At 33.9% G+C, this 22,818-nt stretch overlaps 1 protein-coding gene across 2 annotated transcripts; it reads right to left on the bottom strand.

Moving 5' to 3' along the window:
* Positions 1 to 2,348: 2,348 nt before the first annotated feature.
* Positions 2,349 to 13,660, bottom strand: LOC108464283 (increased DNA methylation 1-like). Of its 2 annotated transcripts, XM_053024315.1 has the most exons (9): positions 12,417 to 13,660; positions 10,850 to 10,930; positions 6,659 to 9,566; positions 6,302 to 6,425; positions 5,588 to 5,664; positions 4,362 to 4,603; positions 4,057 to 4,143; positions 3,309 to 3,408; positions 2,349 to 3,191 (listed from the first exon to the last, which is right to left on the bottom strand). In XM_053024315.1, the coding sequence occupies exons 3-9, from the start codon at positions 9,548 to 9,550 to the stop codon at positions 2,595 to 2,597; spliced, it is 4,119 nt and encodes a 1,372-aa protein (XP_052880275.1). In that variant the 5' UTR covers positions 9,551 to 9,566; positions 10,850 to 10,930; positions 12,417 to 13,660; the 3' UTR covers positions 2,349 to 2,594. The 2 variants fall into 2 exon arrangements, with proteins under 2 accessions (XP_052880275.1, XP_017619975.1); XM_017764486.2 differs by lacking the exon at positions 10,850 to 10,930 and having other exon boundaries at positions 12,417 to 13,659.
* Positions 13,661 to 22,818: the final 9,158 nt, after the last annotated feature.

Raw genomic sequence — 22,818 nt, 5'->3', positions numbered from 1 at the left:
TTTGCTTGTTTTTAGACTTCGGCACTCCAATTACGTCCCTGATAAATTTTAAGTAAGAAATCACAATCTTAGTAGCATTCTATTCAAAAATTGACCAAGATTAAGTACATTAAACATATAAAATTAACTTGCTATCAAGAGAATTTAGAAAATATTAAAAATAAGAAATAAAAGAAATAAATTGTAGTAGTGAAAATGAAAGTAAACAAATAAAATACTGATACTTCAAACTCTCAAGCAACACATCTGTCAACCAGCCCAGAACTTATCTATTTGTTGATCCATGAGCTTAACTTCACTATTAGACCTGTAACACGTACGTAACCTCAACTCTACAAAAATGTATGAAGGCTCATGCTGATTATTATGAATCGCTCTTACGAGCCCAGAAGAAAAAGGTTGAGGAACAACTGCAAGAGGAGAATGACAAACAAGATTCCAAGGAGTTAAACAAGAAAGAACTTGGTTAGTCAAATTATAAAATGCAAATAGATTTATGGATGTTGAATTGAGATAACTAGAAATGAGATATAAGACTAAACTTGAAACCTTTATACTGAAGATTTAAGTTTTAAGTGGAAAGATGGTACCTTTTTTGGAGGGTTAATTGCATATTAATTGCCTTGTCTTTTTTCTTTCTTTCTTTCTTTAATTTATTTCTTAAAGATCATTTCATTGTTTCAGTTTCTTGAATGTGTTGATTGAGTGTGGAATGATCTAAATTAGCATTTCTTGAATATACTATTATTATTTCCCTACTCTCTAAGAGCATGATTCCTCGTTCTGATGGTTGGAACAGTTGTTTTCTTCTTTTTCTTTTCAGCACACGTTAATTTTTTATAATGAAATTAGTTCAACGTTGGTCCACTTGAAATTTAATTTTAGATAATTTTGAAATTTCATTACAAAATAAAAATAAAATAAATTATAGATATTTTTTTTACAACTCACAAGAAACAAATAAACTTTATTATTCGAACTCACTATATGAATCATTAGATAAACATCCATGATTAATAGATTAAACAACACTAAAATTCAAAATATAATTAGAGAGTGTTACAGAATTTTGAAAAGTTTCTATAAAGTATCTGTAGATGATTAAACAATAAAATAATGTTAAAATATCTATTAAAAATATTAAATATCTTTAAATATTATTTTTATGTGAAAGCAAACAAGCTTATAAATATAATAACAAGAAATTTTAATTAAAAATGGAATAGGATTTAACTTTCTTTGATATTTAGTTTTTTCATGTGTATCGGTACATATATTTGTCTCATGAATTGTTAAACATAAAAAATAAGTAGTAGCAACCTTGATTGTTGTTTTAACGAAAAGCAATTCATTTTGCTAACATTAATGGCTTCTTTTATGAGAACCAATTCCATTTTGCTTGCATAATATTTGTAAAAATTCAATGGCAAAATGATGTAACTAAGCATAGGAAAGGAATGTTTTAATGTCTTTAATTATATAAATTAAAGACCTTCAACATTTATATGCGGATCACATTTTCTCACTTGCTTATATGTAATTATAATAATTCTTTAAAAAAATCTTTAAACATAATGAATGATGTCAATAAATTAAAGATTTTTAAATTTTTAATTTATATCTACTACGTGTCATATAAAGAGGTTGCCACATGTCACTATAAGATTGGTCATTAATGTTACGTTAGTACAAGCTAAAGTTGTTAGTGCGGAGTTACTAACCAACCTGAATAACGAAATATGAGTTTAGATATCGACTAAGTACTTTTGAACAAGTTTAGGGAGCAAACAACATATTATCATATTTTTTTTATAAAAGTCAACTTTTGCTTTATTTAATAAAAAAAGTTTTTAGACTATTTTATCAATTTCAGAAAGAAATAGAAAACCTTATTATTCCGAAAAGGTCCTTGTTTTGGTCTAAGCTTGAGGATCCTTGCTTTCTTGCGGTTAGGGTTTGAAAGGTAGGATAATTTAAATGGTGTGGTAGTGTTTAAGGAAGGTGTTGAGTGGGGTGTAAAAGGGTTGATACTGGGATTCATACTTATTATACAGCCATACAAGTTCGAATCCAGTATCAAATTTAATTGATGAAATTAAACATATAATTAGTGTTGAAATTTGAATTAAAATATCACTTCTATAGATCTAAAAAATTCGATTATAATACTGGGTTCTATCTCTTGTACTGATTTGATTACATTTGTTTGTTCTTGTATTTGTAATACTTAGAAATAAAAGGAATATTAGAATTTGCTGAATGAACCAAATGCATTAAATCATTAAAAATAATTATAAATGTTTAAAATTTTAAATTCAAGTTTAGGAAAAATGGTTGGAGATTTCAGATTTTTATAATATTATTTCTACTTAAAACATTTTGCAAAATTCACAAGTCTTTCTTTTGCAGGCTCCACCTATTCTTCCACATAAATCTGTCTCATTACAAATAATTATAATCATAATATAAAGCCTTAAAACTAGGAACTAACCCCCAAAAAATTATGGCTATCTGAAAATTGTTCCTGCAAACTATTTTCTTTCCGGTCAGCTACTGTTTATATTCTTCTCTTTCCACTTACCTTCTAATCCATTTCACCACTGCTTTTCTACTAATTGCTGCTTAAACTCCGCTTTCGGCTCGTTACCAGCTTCATTGTCACCACAACAACTCTCAAATTGGGCTGCAGAGTTAATTTCTGCAGCAGGGGTTTCTCGACACGGCCCAACGTTGAGCCTGTCATCCGGCTCAGCTGAGCAACGATTATGGTCAGAGCACTGGTCATATTCATTGACCGGTTCTCCTGCTGTACAAATGCCTAATCTAGTAGTTTCTGTAACTCTTAAGGTTGGTTTTTCAACCACTTCGCCAGCATCAGTGGTTTTGATTTCCTTCATACCATCTATTTCTGATTCTTGCAGGTTCTTGTCTCCGGCAAGCTCAGTTCCTATTTCGGCATTGGCTTTATATACAGGTTGATCTCCTACAGAGTGAATTACTATATCAGTTGATTCTCGATACAAGGGCTTCTTAAGCAATATCGTTCCGGGAAACACCATCAAGTTGATCTTCTTAAGCATTTTTCTTTCGTCCTCCTCTACTGGTGTGAAGCCAAAACCCTTAGTCCATGTTTCCACTAAGTTTGGAATGGCGGTTATAACCAGCTTTTCCACCTTGAATGAGATGAGCATCTAGAGGTAGCATGGATCCAGGTGGTGGACAGCCCCATAGTATCAAAACAGAAAACCCATTAGCAATGATGTCAATATACAGTGTTAGATTCAAGAAACAAGTTGTGCATAAAATACCTCTTCAATAACATTCATAAGGCGTCGACACATTCCTTGACGACGATAGTTTATGCAAGTTGCAATGAGAGGCATCTCTGCAACTGTAACCCCATGAATCCTAGACCAAAGAGCAGAGAAAGACTGAACATAAACAGAATTGTTCACCAAATCGGTCTGAAACAGATTAAAATATTCAAATTGGAAAATGTGAGATTCTTTTTCGAAAGTTTTAATTTGCTAAAAAAGTACTTTCACCTCAAGCTATCTTAATAACCCATGTTACTTCCATTTCAAACTATCTTAATAGCTTATGTTACACAGACTCGGTGCAAATACTGGATATAAAATATATTTAATTATTCTTAGCTTTTCCACGTATTTGGAATATCCTTAAAAGAGTATTTTTGAACTCATGTCCATAATGCTTCAAACATGGTTGCTTCAAGAAAAATAAAGAGTCAGAGAGAGCAACATAATTGATAACCATACTTTTGCCAGGTAAAGAATTCCAGTAAACTTGTTTATAATTGTATCCTTTGACTCCAAAATGCATCCTATTTCTTAAACCATCATAACAAAATACTATAGATGCTAACCATTCAGACACCAAGAAATATATATCTAGAAAAAAAAGGTATTCCTCGTAAAAGCTTTAATGCATATTACATTCGGAAAGGAACAAGGGATAACATAGCATACCGAGTTGTTTACAGTTGTTCAAGAAATTATTGAAATATTAAGTACGTCCGAAGAACATCAATACTACCTGATGGATGCTACAGATATCAGCACGTCATCCTTCTCCAAGACGAGAGAATAAAATCCAAAAAAATTAAGGCGTGCAAAATCTGACCTGATCATTTAAACAACAAAAGGATCACAAATCATAAGCAGCCTTGCAAGCAGGAAATAAAAAATAATGAGCAGGGTAGAATGAAACATGTCTAAGAACTGGATGACACTAAAAAGGAGGAAAATGTTGTGTAGATGTGTAAAAGCCAAACCCATAATGTTGAAGATAATGGATGAAAAGGAAACTTATCAATAAAAAAAGAAGACTGGGTGTCTCACCCCCAATTGTACAAGAGTTGGGGTATCATATCTACCCCAGTTCTTGGATCAACCATAGACTGAAAACATTCTTCCATGATAGACAAAGCGACGGCCAATTTTGAGTTGCATTCTGCCTTCAGGGCAAGCCATTGAGCAGTGTAAACTTTTTGATCTTCATGAATACATTTAAGAAGTGTCCAAGAAAAGCCATCAGGGAGGTGATTAATCATGCCAAGTCGAGAACTAAGACCTGAGTATAGCTGCAAATACCAGTGAAGCTTGCATTAGAACTTCTAAAGAATCATGGTCAGCATCTATGCAGCAACTGGTTGCCTTTTAGGCTAACGAAATGGCTATAAAGTGAGAGTTAAAAGTACAACAGATCATTCAAAGCCAAGATCTTTTATAATGGCAGGATGGAACACTTCAGTTGACATGAATAGCATACATTTGCCAAGTTCAAAAGCTGAGATGCAGCCTAAAAATTCAACATGTTGTTCCTTTTAAAAAAAATGGAAATAACTATATAATTAAACAAAAGTTAAACTAGTGGACAAATCAAAATCCAAAGTGGTTAGCAAACGAGATAAGGAGTGAAGACAGAAAAAAGACATAAATAGTCACCCAACCAACTTTAAAATAAAAACACTAGGCGGCTACCATTTGTTTGAAAGTAAACCAAAGAAATGGACAAACAAAGTGTTAGAGAAGGGGCTTAACTGACGCTCCCAGTTTGGCTTAGCCTAAACCTAATGAAATCGTTTCAGCAAGTTCTTTACACCATAAAAATTGATTAAAGAGAGGAGTTATAAGAAGATCTGGATTCAGTGCATAGGCTAAGCCTGCACTGCATGGTAGGCACTACTGTTGTTTGGCTTTGCATTCAAAAGTTTAAAAGCCCTTGCAGAAATGTTATTGGGGAGAAACTTCAAAAAGCTGCAAAGACAGCATTTATTAAGCAGCTTATGGAATACAATTAAAGTGCCAATTCAAAGGCCTGCTTTCTTCCAGGGTGCAGTTGGGTCCATCTGGCTCTACTTTATCTTGCAGTGGAATGAGGAAGGGATGTTCCATCCCACACCTACTGAATTGTTGATTTAAAATAACCAGATACAAAAAACAAAGTACAAGAAGCGTAAAGACTTCAACTCATGTTAAGAATACTGAAAGCAATTTCAATAAGCTAAATCCGATAGATCCTTTGCAACATAATCAGAGTCAAGATACTTGAATCTCAAAAATACCTCCTCACAGCTTCCCCCACAGAGCCAAGATTCCTTTTCTTTGAATTGAAATTTATCATTCAGACATTCCTTATGATCTGTTTACAAACATTGTGATAATGAGAAAATCAGAAACGGTAATCACCAGAGAAGCATCATACACACACAGACATACACAAAGACATAAAAAATAAACAAACCAAAAGAAAAAAAAAGATGGTAAATATATAAAACGTCCATAATGATTTCATGAAACTACTACATGAAGTTGTGGAAATAGATTTACAATTTCTAATGTTTTCAAGAAACAAAATAGACAAAGAATACTTAACATTTTCTTTGAACTGACTTTTTTTTGTTTTGCTCACTGAAAAATCAAAATCAAGAAAAAAACTTTAAAACAGGAAATATTAGCCTGCCTCACATCTAAGATAAGATTATTTGTCCAAATTCATGCCAGGCAACTGTATACTGTCTGTCGTTTGAGGGAAAACTCAATGGTCTTTATTCAATAGTAGGAATCCTATATATACACTTATTGTTCCCCTAAATAACAGAATTAATAAATGAAAGAAAACAGGAAAGAAATCAGAGAAATCAAACTACTAAACTATTGTCCTAAAACAGCTCCTAAACTATGTTCTTAAAATATCTAAAATCCTGTTTTCTCACACTGTCTTCATAGATAATTTAATCTTTTCAGAGGAAATGACATGCTGAAGGGAGGAGAATTACATTTGTGTTCACACTGGGAACATTTGAATGCATCAAACAGATTTGAAGCCTCTTTATCATTAACAAAATTCCCACATATCCAACAAGTGCAATTTGAGCAATACCAATCACCCTCAGGTAATTCCTGGAAGTAACAAATTGAAGCAAATGAAATAATTAGGAGCCAAAATAACGAGAATAAACCAAAGCTACACACTTTGGAAAGAATGTCAGAGTAATCTATATTCTCTCCAGAATACAGAAGCAAAACTAAGTCATAAATGCTGAAAGCAAATATTACACAACTTTAGAAGAAGGGCAAAAAATCACTGTTCACATGGGTCACTGCCCAAAAAGAAAACACAGCAAAGGACAAACCTGCATAGACAGGCAAGCCAGATGAAAAGTAGAAGGGCAGTTGTCACAACAAATCAGTTCACCACCATCTCCACATAGACCACAGGAATCATCATTTCGATCATTTTCGTCAGCTTCCACCTTCCGGATTCCTTTCTTTTTGGTCTTGTACTCAGCAGACCATGCTTGTAGCTGACATAAAGTGAAAGGCTTACCAGATTCCATGAAAAGATTCAAGCAGGGACGGTTAAACTTGAATCCAGCATGGTTCTTAAACTCAGAAACTGATAGCACCCTGTTGCAACACTTGCAGGTTATTCCTTCCAAGGAAACAAAGCCATCTTTAACGATAGCATCATCATAAGGATTCCGAGATTGGATGACATCATTCAGTGAAATGACCCCAGCTAGGATCAGCCATGAGAGCACTGTTCTGGACCCAACATTATTCAACTTGATCTTAGTAACATGCTTCCTTCCTTTACCCTTTACTCGAGGAAGCAACCTTGGGCGGCCCCTCTTTCTCTTGAACTTGGTCTGAGCTCTTACTTTGGGGGCCTTCAATTTAGATCTGGTGGCACCCAAGCTTAAGTCTTTGTTTCTTATAATTGCAGAAACCAGCAGGTCATCATCTTCAATTTGGCATTCAGTTGATTTCTTCTTTCTACTTTCAGAACCATCACGATTGCAACAAATCCTCTTAAAATTTGAGCCTCTTTTCTCCACTTGACATTGGGAAGGCCCAGGAGATGAGGACTTTTGTAGGCTTCCCTTGGTTTCAAATGATTTTTGGATCTCCTTTGAATTTAAGTCAGCCTGGCATGAGTCAATATCTTGTTCACTCATATCAGGAGTATAAGAACATAGAACATCACTTTGATATGATGTGGTCAAACTTATTTCAGATATCTTTCTAGATCTCCTGCGTGCCTTCTTTTTCAAAATAGCATTTTGTGCACAGTTTTCATTGTTTGTTTCAAACTTCAGAGCTTCAGCAGACTTCTCAAACTGATCTTCACCATCCCCAGACTGAATCAGGCTATCACTAGGGTAGCTTCGATGGTCATCCAGTAAATGCTGTGGAAAATTTCTGACATTGCCAGCATCTAGAGCTCCAGATGTTTTATCTTTTTCCTCCTGAGAATCAAACGATACATCTCCTGGAACCTCATTAAGAGTTTCTCCATTACATAAAGACATTTGTTTACCAAAGCTTGGAGATATTGTGTTGCTATCTTGGTGAGGGGAAACAGATTTGAAACCATGAAGCATGTTGGTAACATCTCCAGAAGCAACAGGATAAATAAATTGAGAACTAACTAGCTGACCGTATGTGTTATCCGATCCACAAGCATGTGATGAAACAATATGCAAACCTTTGAACTCGCAACCAAAAGTTTCTAACCTGTTCGCAGTATCTACCAAATACGAACCTTCTTGGTCAGTCATATTAGATACATCTTTTAGACATTTTACTGCCCCACTACTCATTTTACCATAGAATTTTGACAAACTTCCATTGCCAGAGAGCTCCTCAGAGGAATCATAGCTCCTCTTGGGAACTGTCAATGAACTTTTAGCGGCCAGAGAAGAATCACAATGCTGAGTTGGCATCATTCCCTGAGAACAGAACTTTCTCATAGTAACTTTTTTCCTGTGTGCCAAAACAGTATCATTTTTCTTGTTCTTTTCAATAACTAAACTTCTTCCTGCTTTAACCTCATCTCCCTTTCTTAAAGAACCAATCTTCCTATTAATAAATACAACAGTTACAAAGGGATCTAATAGAGTCCAATGTAGAGCCAATGCATTAGAAAGGTTTGTTCGGTTAATTTCTTTCTCGATATTCAACAATGTCTCTAAGAGATCAGACCAGAACTGGATCATGTCAGTCCATTTCTTACCATCATTTTCCAGCATGAAGTCGTATTTATCAGCCAACAAAACCTCGCCACAAAATCTCCAAACTTTAGGGAATTCACGAAATAGCCTCCCCTCAGGTGATCTATAAACTGTATCCATATAACTCCTACTGGGCCTTTTCTTTCTCTCAATAGACCAGCCTGCTCCTTTTAGTACGTGAAAAACATGGCTCTGCAGAAGAGGACGGGGATCCTTCTTAGACACTGTTGCCCCAGAAATATTAGAACCGTCCACTCCAAATGATTGGCATAAATTAAATCTTTCCTGAGTACATAAAGGAGACTCAAACTTTACCAAAGCAGTTTCCGGGCTAGAAACAACAACCTTTGATGCAAAACTCTCCTCGGAGACAGGTGAAGCTATAGCTATACCTACTACCACTTCTTTTCCTTCACTCGCACCTGAGTCTTGTATTCTGGACTTAGTAACATCTACATCTTCCATTTCAGCACCTTTTTCCGTTTCTACAGCAGATGATTCAACTAAATAAGGCATAACTCTCTGGCAAACAGAATTTGTAGGTGTCGAGGACAAGCCACTAACTATTTCCTTCTGCTGCAATGGTGCACTCAATGCCTTTTTCTTTTGTGCTTCGCCCCTGGAAACTTCACCAGTGGAAAGCTTCATACGCTTGAAACTCGCATTCTGGTCATCTCTCTCAGCCAGAGCATATCTTTCAGGAAAGCTCCCTAATGCAGAAACCCAACCACAATTGTCATTTGCTAAATTGGAAACCTCCTGGCATAAAGTTTTTGAGCAAGAAAGGCTTGTTACAGCTGAGCTTGCACTGTAAGAACATAGTGATGCTTCTGGACTCTTGATACCCTTGAAATTAGTAGCTCCAGTAACAAGGCACCTTTTACTTATTCTGCCAGTATCATTTTTAGAGAAAACTTCTGTAGAAATACTGTGGTCATCATGTGACCCCTCAAAACCATCATCATGCATATCTTCAAAATATGTACTGAACGACATCTCCGTCAAATGCATTCCCGCTTTGACTGATCTATATGCCAAACAATAAGATCAGGCATTAGATATTGTCCTTCATAATAAATGCTTAAATAATTGTAAAACCTAAACAATCCTAAAACATTAAAAACGAATATTAAAAATTGAGAGTATGACTAGATTTGCTAATTCTGCAATAAAGCGGTAACATAAATGAACATTAAAGTCAATGAAGACAAAAGCATAAAAACTGAATAAAGCAAGCCATAAATAACCAAATAAAATAAATCATAAAGAAAAATAAAATAGACAAACAACCTAAAAACACATTGTAGTTTAGATGTTAATATTTTAAATAAAAGAATCATAAGAGACAATAGCAAAGAAAACTACCAAAATTGTCCTCCCTGGATACTCAAAGTGCACTATAATACATTGAACGATAACCATTAAAATGTTCAAAACCCTAACTTTTCCATTAATAAAATAAGGTTCCAATGAGAAAATATGAACGTCTCATCTTCATAGCTGGGGGATAAAGAACATTTGGAAAGGTTCAACTGGGTTATTTTGGCTTAATCTTGGCTAAAACTATCACAAGTAGGAGGGCGATGAAATAACTAAATGTCAAATTGACATGAATGGAATCTCTCTCTCTTTCATGCAGACTCACATCCGAACACATAACCTAACGGCGTTCATTTCTGTACTACTGCATTTTTTTGGTATCAAATTACATAAAAATCCCGATCTTGCCTTAGAATAAGTTATGTAACATCTAGAAATTTTAACAACAACAACATCAATAGAACCATTCATGTTTTCTATTTTAAAGAATAAAAAGACTTTTCAAGAAAAAATATATAGATACAAAAGATGAAAGAGGTTAAGAACAACAGACTGCCACCAACTAGTTGCAGACCATGATGTTCGGATGAAATATTAAAATTGTTATTTCCAAAGACAGGGTTTTCCCTTGCCATAACCATTTGGATATCAGATTTATGACTAGCTATAACCAGAGTAATGCCAAATCACTAATTGAAAACATGAACTCCTTAAGTAATCTGCATTCTTTGCTCTTTCTTATGTGTGCTTTTAGAAAAAAAAGAAGAGAGGGAAACGTACATTGATACATTCTCAAATGAACTAAAGGCTTCATGGTATCAGCAAACAGTATGTCTTTTCAGAACACCAGTGCAATAAAGAGAAAAGTAACAATAGCTAAGGCACGCGGAAAAAAAACAACAAACAAAAATAAATAAGTAAACAACATTATTTCCCCCCCATCTTGTTCTTACTTTTAAAATATGTTTGTCAATGGCACCATCAACTAACCTTTAACACAAGACCAAGCAAAGTAGGATCCCATCCACTTCCAGTGGTATGCAAAGACTCCACTTATAGAAGACTCTTTTGCTGATGAGTCCATATAACCACAAAAAAAGGAAAGTGTATGAGCTCCAATAGACATGCAGTAAAGATACAGCTATGCTTGAGGAATGATTGCATTCCACCAGGCAGCATAGGGATCAACAAACCATCAAAGTATACATAGATAATGATTAGCCATAACCTAATTCCTCCTTGACTTCTCCATGTCATATGCACAAGATTAAAACCAGAAGAAGTGGCAAAAATTTTTGTTAAATTAAAATGATGGGTTCGGAAACATTAACACGTGTCTCTCTCTCTTTGGATATGCCAAATGTGGAGATCACGTTGCCTGTAACAGAAATATAACTGTCAAGTGACACAGGCTTCAAAGAAAAAGTTATAAATGCACCTACCTTTCCACTTGTTTGATAGCAGTTGATATTTATATGAATGATGATAGCACTCAATCAATACCAATTATTTTTAAGTTTCCATAGGGTCCATTATCTCCCAATATGGAATGTGGCAGCACCGTACTGGTTATCAATGTGACATACATAAAGATTTCAAATGACTTCTAAAAATATGCAAATCATTCCATTGAAGGCTTCTTAAAGCTTTTTCATGTATTATGAACTTAAAGATTTCAAAAGTTTAACTGTATTATTAACTTAATATACAGTTTAAACTATATACTCTTTCATGAAAGCTTTTAAAGCCTTCCCCAATCGGCATCTCTCTTCTTTTCTTTCTACTCAAAACGAAACTAGATGTAGAAGATTGATAAAGCGACAAACTTCTTTCAGTGACCAAGTGACCGCAAAAAATGCGGGATGATTCAATTTGACACAAAGAAGTTCAACTCCAACTTTATACTTGGATGTCTTTTCCTTTCTTTTTCACTTTTTCTAGCCAGATATAACAGAAATATTGGATCATTATCACCATTATCATGCATGGAATTATGAAACAGTATATTTGCCTACATTTCAAAACTAACAACTGCTACTTTCAGCTCATGCGAAAACAAGCCATCACAAAAGAAACAGAAAATAAAGAAAATCGAAATACTCATACTCTCACCAGAACAAAAATCCAAATTCAGAACACAATCAATAGATAAATGTACTTGCACTGGCAAGTAGAAAATCAAAATGCTCATTCTCAGTATCTGCAGCCCGCTTTCCTCTAATAAAAATTAACAATGTCTATCTTATAAGAACATCATTGAACCCTTCCTAATTTCACCTGCCTCAAAAGAAATTGATGAAAATTAAAAAACTATGGTTGCAATTAAACTTGAATTTCTTTTACGTTTTAGCTAAAATTGTTCATTTTTCATCCCAATTTATTATACATATCAAACATATATAACCTGAACTAATTAAAAAACATAACCGGAAATGCAAACTGAAATGAAAATCCTTCCAGGACCCAGAAAAGCAAACAAGATTCAGATCAAAACCCAGAAATCCAATGCCAAACGCCCAAAATTTCAAAATTTTATCAAAAAAAAAATAGAGCTCACCTTTATAATGCATGTCCTGATCAACATGCAAAAGAAGAACAAACTTCAATTTAGGGTTGAAGAGCTGAAAAACTGAAATATATTCATCTAAAAAAACAAAAAGAAAAAAGAGAGAGAGAGAGAGAGAGAGAGAGAGAGAGAGAATCTTAATATATAGATATTAAAAAAAAAAAAAAACAAAACAGGCTTCCTTTTTGCATTTGGCTTCATCAGTTTAAAATATAAAGGAAGCCCCCAGTTTTAAAACTGAAGAGGCTTTGGAAAACCCGAATAGTGCTCCATAATGTAACAGATGGCAATGGCGGAAAAAAATAAAAATAAAAATAAGAAAATTCTTCCATGTAAGTTTATATGTCATGTCATTTGTACTTCTTCTCTCTTTCCACTTCGCTTTTGTAATTGCCTTATTATTATTGTATTTTTACTTACCATTTTAGATGTACAAATAAAAAACCGTTCCAATTAACCAAAATAAGGCTTGTATACATAAATAATCCTTTCAAATTAACTAAATAAGATTTATATTATATTATGCCAATAATATTTGCAGTGATACATTTCGATAAAAACAATAACGAAATCTATTCCCTTTGAACTAGCAAAATACAGTTTATATTTAAATTATACTATTGCATTTTTTTTCCTTCAAATTATTTCAATAACTTGAACAAACAAACTAGTATAATGTATGAAAATACAGTAACTTGGCATCCTATATTGAGCTATAAAATACCCTGAGAAGATAGACCCTGCAGTGGCTGAGTTCCCCATTTTGAGGTTGGAGACAAGAGCTGTGAAACATGCCACAAAAGAACTATTGGGCATAAAAAGAGCCATCCAAACCACCAAGGAGAACTAAAGAAACCCATCAATTAATGGAATCCCCAGACCTGGTAAAGCTAAGTAGGCAGTAAGTAGTAAGTACTGGTGAGGCGAAGTGAAGGCGGGCAACGAGCATCAAAGAAAAAAGGAAAAAAGATGATGGTAGTTTTAGCTAAGACATTTGAAAGCAGAACACCGCGATGAAACAGCTGGAGTCGAGAATCCAAAAACCAGGTTGGTGGATGGTCCAGAGGGGAAAACCAGGTTTTCATATTGTTATAACATTGAAGTTACCTAGGAACGGGCACACCAGAGCTGCTAGGTTTAGTGGTCCGAGAATGTTGAGATGGTATTAGAATAGAGTTTTAGCAATTAATTTTATATTGCGTAGTATTGAAAAAGGCTTTGTCCGAGTCTGAGCCGGAGCCCAATGTGACTTGATGAGTTTAGAATGAGATTGTAATTGATTTTACGGTATTTTTATTAGAATAACCGTGATACCCTTTAAACTTTTTTAATGGTGTGGGCTCTATCTTAGGGTGTGAGACCTTAGGACTACTTAACGAATAGCTATAACACGTATAATCTTTTTATGACAAATAATTTCTCATGTTTCTTGTAATAAAGAGCTATGGAGTATAACCCATATAATATTTTTCCCCACATAATAATTTCTTGAGTTTGGAGTTCGTGTTAGAAGAGGTCTAGAACGCAAAGAATAAGGATTATGGTTTGCTTAATCCACAAATTAGTACTTAAATTGTGCTCTTTTTTTCATCTTAATATTTAAATTTTATTTGTCACAAATGGTACTAAACTATTTTTTTTCCAAGTTGGTACTTTCGTTAATCAAATCATTAGTTAAACCATTAAGTCTATTTTAAAAAAACGCTTAACCCAAAAATTAATATCTAAACAATACTCTTTTCCCTAAGTTAGGCTTCTTTAGATGCTCCTTTAGCTCCGATAAGTTGAGATTCCCCAATCTCCAAACTCTAAACCCCAAACCCCAAACTTCAAATCCCAAATCACAAACCCCAAACTCCAAACGCACCACAATTGTCTGTTTGGATAATAATGTTTTGATTCAGTCGAGGCATTTCTATTGCCTTGCGACTGTGGTTTTCCATTGAGCTTTAAGATTCAATTAAGAAAAATACCTTCGGTGAGGATATTTTTTCCTATTTAATCCTCTTTACCAACATTAGTGTGAAAAAATAAAATAAAATAAAGAACACACAAATTTTTACGTGGAAACCCTTTAGGGAAAAAACCACTGGCAAAGGAGAAGAAAATTTACTATGTCAAATTTGAATTATTACAAGAAGAATAGATTATGTCTATTTATAGGCTTATAAAGCCATATTCTAATAGGAGTGTAGTAAGATTGAAACACCTTATTCTAATCAGTATAAAATAGACGGAGTTTAATAAGGTTTAAAAAACCTTATTCTAAAACAAAATAAAAGAAGTGTAGTTCTATATGGATTTTACTTTTATTTTATTTTACCATTGTATTTTATTTAAATAATGATCCGGGTCACTTAATTCTAACAATCTCTACCTTGACACGAATTCTCAATGAACAAGTTCTTCATCGCGAACTCTCAACGAACAAGTTCTCCACCTCTTCCATAAAACTCCTTAAGGGTTTAACTTCAACAATAAACACCAACCAAGTCTAAGCATGCTCAAACTTGGTTGTAGGCAGTGACTTAGTAATCATATCTAGAGGATTTTCATGAGTACTAATTTTGCTCACAACAATATCACCACGAGCAATTATATCACGAACAAAATGATACCGAACATCAATGTGTTTTGTTCTCTCAAGAAACATTTGATCTTTTTTAAGGAAGATTGCACTCTGACTGTCACAAAATACTGTACTGATTTGAAGGTCTTCATTGAGTTCACTAAAGAGTCCCTTCAATTAGATAGCTTCTTTACAAGCATCAGTAATTGCCATGTACTCAGCTTCAGTGGTAGACAAAGCGACTGTAGTTTGAAAAGTGGCTTTCCAACTGATTGCACAACCTCCGATTTTAAAGACATAACCTGTGAGAGATCTTCTTCTATCAAGGTCTCCAGCAAAATCAGCATCAACATACCCAATGACTCCATCTCTAGTTCTTCCAAACTGTAAGCAAACATCAGTAGTACCTCGTAAGTATCTTAAAATCCACTAAACTATTTTCCAGCATTCTTTATAGGGATTCGCCATGTATCTGCTAACTGCACTGACTGCATATGATAAATCTCGCGAACAAACCATAGCATACATGAGAGATCTCACTGCACTAGAGTATGGAACATGTGACATGTACTCAATCTCATTATCTGATTGTGGAGACAAAATCGATGAAATGTAAAATGGGCTGCTAAAAGAGTACTAACAAGCTTAGCACTCTGTATATTGAACCTACAAAGAACTTTTTCAATGTACCCCTTCTGACTTGGTACAATTTACTTGCTTTTCTATCTCTAAGAATCTCCATACCAAGTATCTTCTTTGCTGGTCCTAAATCTTTCATCTCAAATTCTTCACTTAGTTAGGCTTTGACCTTTCTTATTTCTCTTTTATCTTTTGCTGCTATCAACATGCCATCAACATAAAGAAGTAGATACACAAAAGAGCCATCACTGTTTTTCTTAAAGTAAACACAACTGCCAAAACTATTTCTTTTGAAATTATGAGAAGTCATAAAGGAATCAAACCTCTTGTATCACTGTCTTAGTGACTGTTTCAAACTGTAAAGGGATTTTTTCAGCAAGTAAACATAGTCCTATTTTTCTGAGACTGTAAAACCCTCTGGTTGTTGCATGTAAATATCCTCCCCAAGTTCTCCATGCAAACTGCAGTTTTTACATCTAACTGATCAAGCTCTAAATCATCCATGGCCACAATACCAAGCAAATTTCGAATCAAACTATGTTTAACAACTGGGGAGAACATACCTGTGAAGTTCACTCCAGGAATTTGACTGTAACCCTTTGCAACAAGCCTTGCTTTATATCTGGGTTCTTCAACTCTTAGAGTCCCTTCTTTCTTTTTAAACACCTATTTACAACGAACCTCTTTTTTACCTTTAGGAAGTTTCACAAAATCCCATGTTCTGTTTTGTAGAGTGATTCAATCTCCTCTTGTATAGCAAACATCTACTTTTCTAAGTCTTCACAGCTAACCGCCTCAGAATAATTAGATGGCTCTTAATTCGCATCTATGTCTTCAACCACATTTAAAGCATAAGCAACTAGATCATCCTCAGCATACTTCTTTGGAGGTTTTATTTCTCTTTTAGTTCTGTTTTTAGCGACAAAGTATTGTGGTGAAGAAGCAATTCTATTCTCAATTTTTGTACTGGCTTGAGGAGTCGACTTTGTATTAATCTAATGTTCCACTTGCTTTTGATTCTCTTTATTGGAAGAGTCTTTAATAGATAAGTTAGGCAGCATAACAGTTTCATCAAAAACAATATCTCTGCTAATCACAACTTTTTTATTTTCAGGGCACCATAACTTATACCCTTTTACACCAGCTTTATAACCAAGAAAAACACATTTAATGGATCTCGGTTCTAATTTTTCATTATCAACATGAGCATACGTAAGACACCCAAAAATCTTTAAATCAGAATAATTTGTAGGATTACCAAACCATACCTCTTGCGGAGTCTTTTTCTCAATAGCAACGGATGGGGATCGTTTGATCAAAAAATATGCAGTAGAGGCTGCTTCGACCCAAAACAACTTTGGTAAGTTGGCATTTGACAACATACATTGAACCTTCTCCATGATCGTTCTGTTCATTCGTTCGGCAACGCTATTTTGCTGTGGAGTATGGCGAACTGTCTAGTGTCTCACAATCCCTTCTCACTTGCACAATCTATTAAACTCATCAGAACAGAACTCTAAGTCATTGTCTGTGCGGGGTTATTTTATTTTTTTTCGTCTGTTTTTCAATCATAATTTTTCAAGACTTAAATGCAAAAAATACATCGCTTTTCTGCTTTAAGAAGAACGCCCAAACTTTTCTAGAAAAATCATCAATAAAGGTTAGCATATAATTAGCTCCACCTCTCGAAGGCACTCTAGATGCCCTCCACAGATCAGAATGAATATACTCCAATGTTCCCTTCGTATTATGGATTCCTCTGGTGAATCGAACTCTCTTTTGCTACCCAAAAACATAGTGCTCACATAAATTCAGTTTGCAAATTCTTTGCCCATCAAGAAGTCCTCTTTTGCTCAATTCTGCCATGCCATTCTCGCTCATATCACCTAACTGCATATGCCAAAGTTTAGTAATATCATTATCTGACAAGGAAGAGGAAGCGACAGCTGCATCACTAGTAACAGTAGAACCTTGCAAAACATATAACTTGACAGTCTTTCTCTGCCCTTTCATCACAACAAGGGAACCTTTGGAAATCTTTAAAACCCCACTTTTAACTGTGTATCTGTACCCTTTTAAATCAAGAGTAATCAACGAAATTAAATTTCTTTTCAATTCTGGAGCATGTCATACGTCTAAGTGTTCTGACAACTCCATCAAACATCTTAACTTTAATTGTTCCAACACCTGCGATTTTACATAAAGCATTATTTCTCATCAAAACAACACCTTCAAACACTGTTTTATAAGTTATAAACCAATCTCGATTGGGACTCATGTGGAAGGTGCAGCCTGAATCAAGTATCCACTACTCGCTCACTTCAGAATTATTGACCGAAGCGACTAAAAGTTCACCATCGCTGTAGTCTTCTACAACATCAGCTTCACCAAAATTTTCTGGTTGTTTTCCCTTTTGATTCGCAGCCTCCCTTTTAATCTTATTCTGTAGCGTATTGCACTCAGATTTAATGTGTCTTTTCTTATTACAGAAGTTACAATTTTTACCTCTGTTTGAAGATTTTGATCTGCCCTTAGATTTACCGCGAGGATTCAGTTCTTGTGTCCTTCCACGATCATCATCAGCATTCCGATCTTGTCTCCCACGAACAATACAACCCTCTCCCTGAGAGTCGTGTTTAACCACAAGATGCTTCATCTTATCATATGAGGTCAAAGAATCATAAACCTCATCAACTATGAGAGACTCGCGGCTATTTAAAATCGTGTCTCTAAAGGTTGAATAAGACGGGGGCAACGAACAAAGTAGAATCAACCCTAGATCTTCCTTATCATACTGAACCTCCATAGCCTTCAAGTTTGAGAGAATTTCTTTAAACACTGTTAAGTGTTCGTGTATAGACGCACATTCCTCCAAACGATAAGCATAAAGACGCTGCTTCATATGCAACTTGCCTGTTAGAGTTTTCGACATACATATTTGTTCTAGCCTCTTCCATAATGCAGTGGCGGTCTTCTCTTTCATCATATCCTGCAAAATTTCGATGGAAAAATGCAGATGTAGTTGTGTTAATGCCTTTCGATCCTTACGCTTCTTCTCTTCATCTGTTAATGTCGAAGGTATCCTATCTATCCCTAGCAAGGAACCCTCCAGATCCATCTGCGCAAAAAACTGCTTGCATCTTAATCTGCCACAATACAAATCTAGTGTTGCGATCCAACAGTGAAATTTTATACTTCAAAGACAACGCCATTACCGTGATCGAGATGAACAACCTGGAAGCTCTAATACCAATTTGTGAAAAAATAAAATAAAATAAAATTAAGAACACACAAATTTTACGTGAAAACCTTTTCGGGAAAAAACCACGGGCAGAGCAGAAGAAAATTCGCTATGTCGAATTCAAATTATTACAAGAGGAATAGACTATGTCTATTTATAGGCTTGTAAAGCCATATTCTAATAGGAGTGTAGTAAGATTGAAACACCTTATTCTAATCAATATAAAATAGACAGAGTTTAATAAGGTTTAAAAACCTTATTCTAAAATAAAATAAAAGAAGTGTAGTTCTATATAGATTTTACTTTTATTTTATTTTACCATTGTATTTTATTTAAATATAGATTCGGGTCACTTAATTTTAACAATTAGAAACAATTGTTGATGGTTGCTGCAAGAAAGGGGATGCTAAAATGGTGGTTGGTTTAGGAACCAGGGCGATAATACACGAGACTGAGGGTTGGTGGAAAATGACAGGATTGCGGACATGAAGTTGAAGGTGTTTTAAAGAAGAAGGCAAAAGAGTAGCTTTTTTTTTTATATATAGAAATAATATAAAATTTAATTAATTAATTATGAAAATGGGCAATTTTCAACAGTACTCGCCTGTGTCGCCTGACACACCAATGACGCCACCCTTTTTCCCCTTAATTATCACCTAATCATTAGATTTAAAAAAAATTGGTGTCTCGACTGTGTCAAGTGACACTCATGTAATTTTTGAAATACCTATGAAAAATACGGGTATTCATAGTGGAAAAAAAAAGGAAAAAATATTTTTTTAATGAGTGTTGCAGGTGTGTCAAGCGGCACCGATGGAAATTTAAAAAATATAGGTGAAATAGAAAAAAAATTTGAAAAGAAACAATTGAAATAGAAAAAAAAGGGGGGAGCTCATGACTGATGCTTGCTTCATAGGTGGTTCTTGTCTTCTTGACTTGCAAGTACCACTATTAGTGGATTGAAAAACTCGGGAAAAGAAAACTAAACACAAATAGAAATTGAATATGAAAATTTTGAAGAACTCAATAAAATAAATATGAAAAAGAAAAGTTTAAATGATTTTTATTAAAAATAACAATATAAAACTTATAAAATTGGAAAGTGTGTTGTAATGGTACAATTTTATATATGGGCCCATACATTTAATCTAATAATAGTTTATTCTAAATTATCTAATTTTAGACTAATTTTTTAATTTAATACACTGTGAATATATTTAAGATGTTAGTATACCACATGATAAATAGATATATAAATAACATGCATGTTTAATTGTATTATAGGTTATAGAAATCGATAGACTTGGTTGATTTAATCTATGTATGGAATTACCAAGGGATGACCTAAGGTATTGTTTGGTAGACAATTTTTTAAGCCAAAAAGCTATCTCGTAAATATTTTCCGTAGTACCTATTTTGAGCCTGAATCCATTTTCTTAATGAACCAAAAAAGAAACCTTGAGTCTATTATATAATTTATTTGATCCTTTAATTTCTTGGTCCCTGCACGGATTTAAACGTTTGACCATTGATATAGAGGGATTAGCTAGATACATTACGGTGGTTTCGAAAAGAAAAAAAAAAGAGTGAACTAAGGAATTGTACGATATAGTAAGTTAAGATTTTTAAGCTTGTAGAAAAATAAGGCAAAATGTAAATCGAGAAATCTCGAAGAAGAAAAAAAATATAAAAGCAAAGTAAGTTGGAAAAAAGTAAGCTCACATTTGTTAGAAAAACAAAATCAAGCTTGAATTGTACTCATGAATACTATACAAGGCCTTAGTGATGGAGAAATAAGGAAGGTGAGAGAAATGGATATAAGGTGGTGAGCTATTTATATACTTGGGGAGTATTGGGGACAATATAATGTGCCAAATTACTTTCGTGCTTAGCCGTTTTGTCGAGCCTATTCTTGAAATCCGAACCAACCTAAGCCGTAGAACATTACAAGCCGAAAAGTCCTATGTGACCTAGGTAAGGCTTTATATGGATAAAATTGTGCCAATGACTGATATTTGTACCACTTATATTCATTTGAACATAATTGTATATTTATATATTTGTTTTAAGGGAAACCTATACTTAACATTCTTTTTATTTATTTGCTTTGTAATTTAATGAACTAACCTGTCTAATTTTAGAATTGTGAGTCAATTGTATATCATTCTAGAATTATATGTTTATTTGCATTATCTTGTTAATATATTTCTGGCCAATTTCCTATGTCAAGCTAGCTCAAGTAATTTTTTTTCTTATATGTTTATTTTCTTGTTTTCAATTTAGTTTGTTTTCAGTTTTTGTTTGTTTTCAATTTAGTTTGTTTTTATTATTAAGTATTACATTTTTGGTATTTGGTAGTGTAGTAGTAAAAGTTAATAAAATAAATGTTTTTACACATTTTGTGAGTGTTTATAACCTATTAAGCCGACACGAGCCCTAGGTAGTTCAAATTTGAGTAACTGAGTGTGTAGGATGCTTAATTTAGGGCCCAATGGACATGGATCAAAGGTGAGTAATGCACAAGTTTCCTGAGTTGTATAAGCAAGACACAAACCAAAGAAGGCACAAATCACTTGTTATGTTGCGCCATAGACCTTGCATGGTGCAACATAGGGCCAACGTGGTGCCCAAGCATTCCGGGGTTATTTTCGTCTGCATAATCAACGTTATGTAAAGACCTAGGACATGTCGAAGACCTAATTCGGGCTGCCAAAACTTTTATAAATAAAACCGGTGTTTGATGTAACTAAGTCATTTTAGAAATATCCAAAAACTCTCGTAGTTTAGGAGTAGGATTTATATTAAATTTTCATTTGTTTGTCATAAACTCTTTGTTCTTCTCTCTTAGAATCGATTTAGATCCAATAGTTCTTTTGTTTAATTGAATTATTTCAGTTTATTTACCTTTACAAGTGACGATTCTCATTATCCCAATTGATAGATTTACTACTCCGTGCTTCAATCGACATCCACAAGCTTATTTCTACATCTTTTTTCTCTTTAGATTTACTTGTGTTTATTTACATGTTTATTTTAATTAAGATTGAGATTATGAATACCATGTGTGGCTAAATCCCTGGGGGGAGATTAACGAGTGGATGGAGATGTGGTTAACAGAGGATTACAGGTTTCCCAATAAGATTAGTTGGTTTAAATTACACGTTATTAAATCCTAGGCTTGACAACCCTAGGAAGTAATCGCAGGTTAAATGAGATCGAGAGATTCGAGTAAATCGTAATTTATCCTAGTTGAGAAAGTGAGGTCGAGAGATAAAAAAGTATCAACCAATTAATTAATCAATTAGAGGCTAAGAGGTAATAACTGATTAGTTAATAGCTAATCTACCCTAAAACATTAATCCGAAGTTAATTACAACCCCTAAAACGAGTTAATTTTCCTGGTTGGTTTTATAGGTTTAGTTGTTTGTCTATTTTATTGTTTATTTATTTTAGTTATTTAATTCCCTAAATTCATCTCTTTTTATGATCTATTGTAATATAAGACTTAATTATTATTATTTAGACTTATTATTGTAAAGAGATTTTCAATAGATTTAGTTTATCCTCCCTCAAGTATGATCCTCAGAATACTTCCCTGTATTCCATTGTAACACAAATATTATATTATAATTTGACTCGTATACTTACGAACACTACCGATTTGATTTTATATATTTTTTGGGTGCTATTTATACCCTAAACGATAACACATTTAGAGACGGTCACAAATATGTCAAAATCTTATATTTTGGTAACTATTTCGTGCCCAAACCAAACCATACACAAATGGTGCCTATAAAAACACTTAAAACCTGCATAAAACCAATTCAAAGCATACCTAACACTTCAATTTAACAATTTATCAATCAACAAAAACATTATCACATCAAATAAGCACCTAACCACATAATTTCTAACTTGTAAATTCTCAAACCATTCACGTT

Source organism: Gossypium arboreum, chromosome 13, assembly GCF_025698485.1.
Source record: "Gossypium arboreum isolate Shixiya-1 chromosome 13, ASM2569848v2, whole genome shotgun sequence".
Classification (NCBI taxonomy): Eukaryota; Viridiplantae; Streptophyta; class Magnoliopsida; order Malvales; family Malvaceae; genus Gossypium; species Gossypium arboreum.
This window is presented reverse-complemented; position numbering and strand designations above follow the sequence as displayed.

What these genes read in the sequence shown, in the direction of transcription:
- LOC108464283 (XM_053024315.1), bottom strand. Translation starts at nt 9,550, where the DNA reads ATGCATTTGACGGAGATGTCGTTCAGTACATATTTTGAAGATATGCAT. An exon ending in GTGGGGGAAGCTGTGAGGAG is followed by an intron (nt 4,604 to 5,587) that starts GTATTTTTGAGA and finishes TGGTATTTGCAG; the next exon opens with CTATACTCAGGTCTTAGTTC. An exon ending in ATATCTGTAGCATCCATCAG is followed by an intron (nt 3,409 to 4,056) that starts GTAGTATTGATG and finishes TCTTTGGTCTAG; the next exon opens with GATTCATGGGGTTACAGTTG.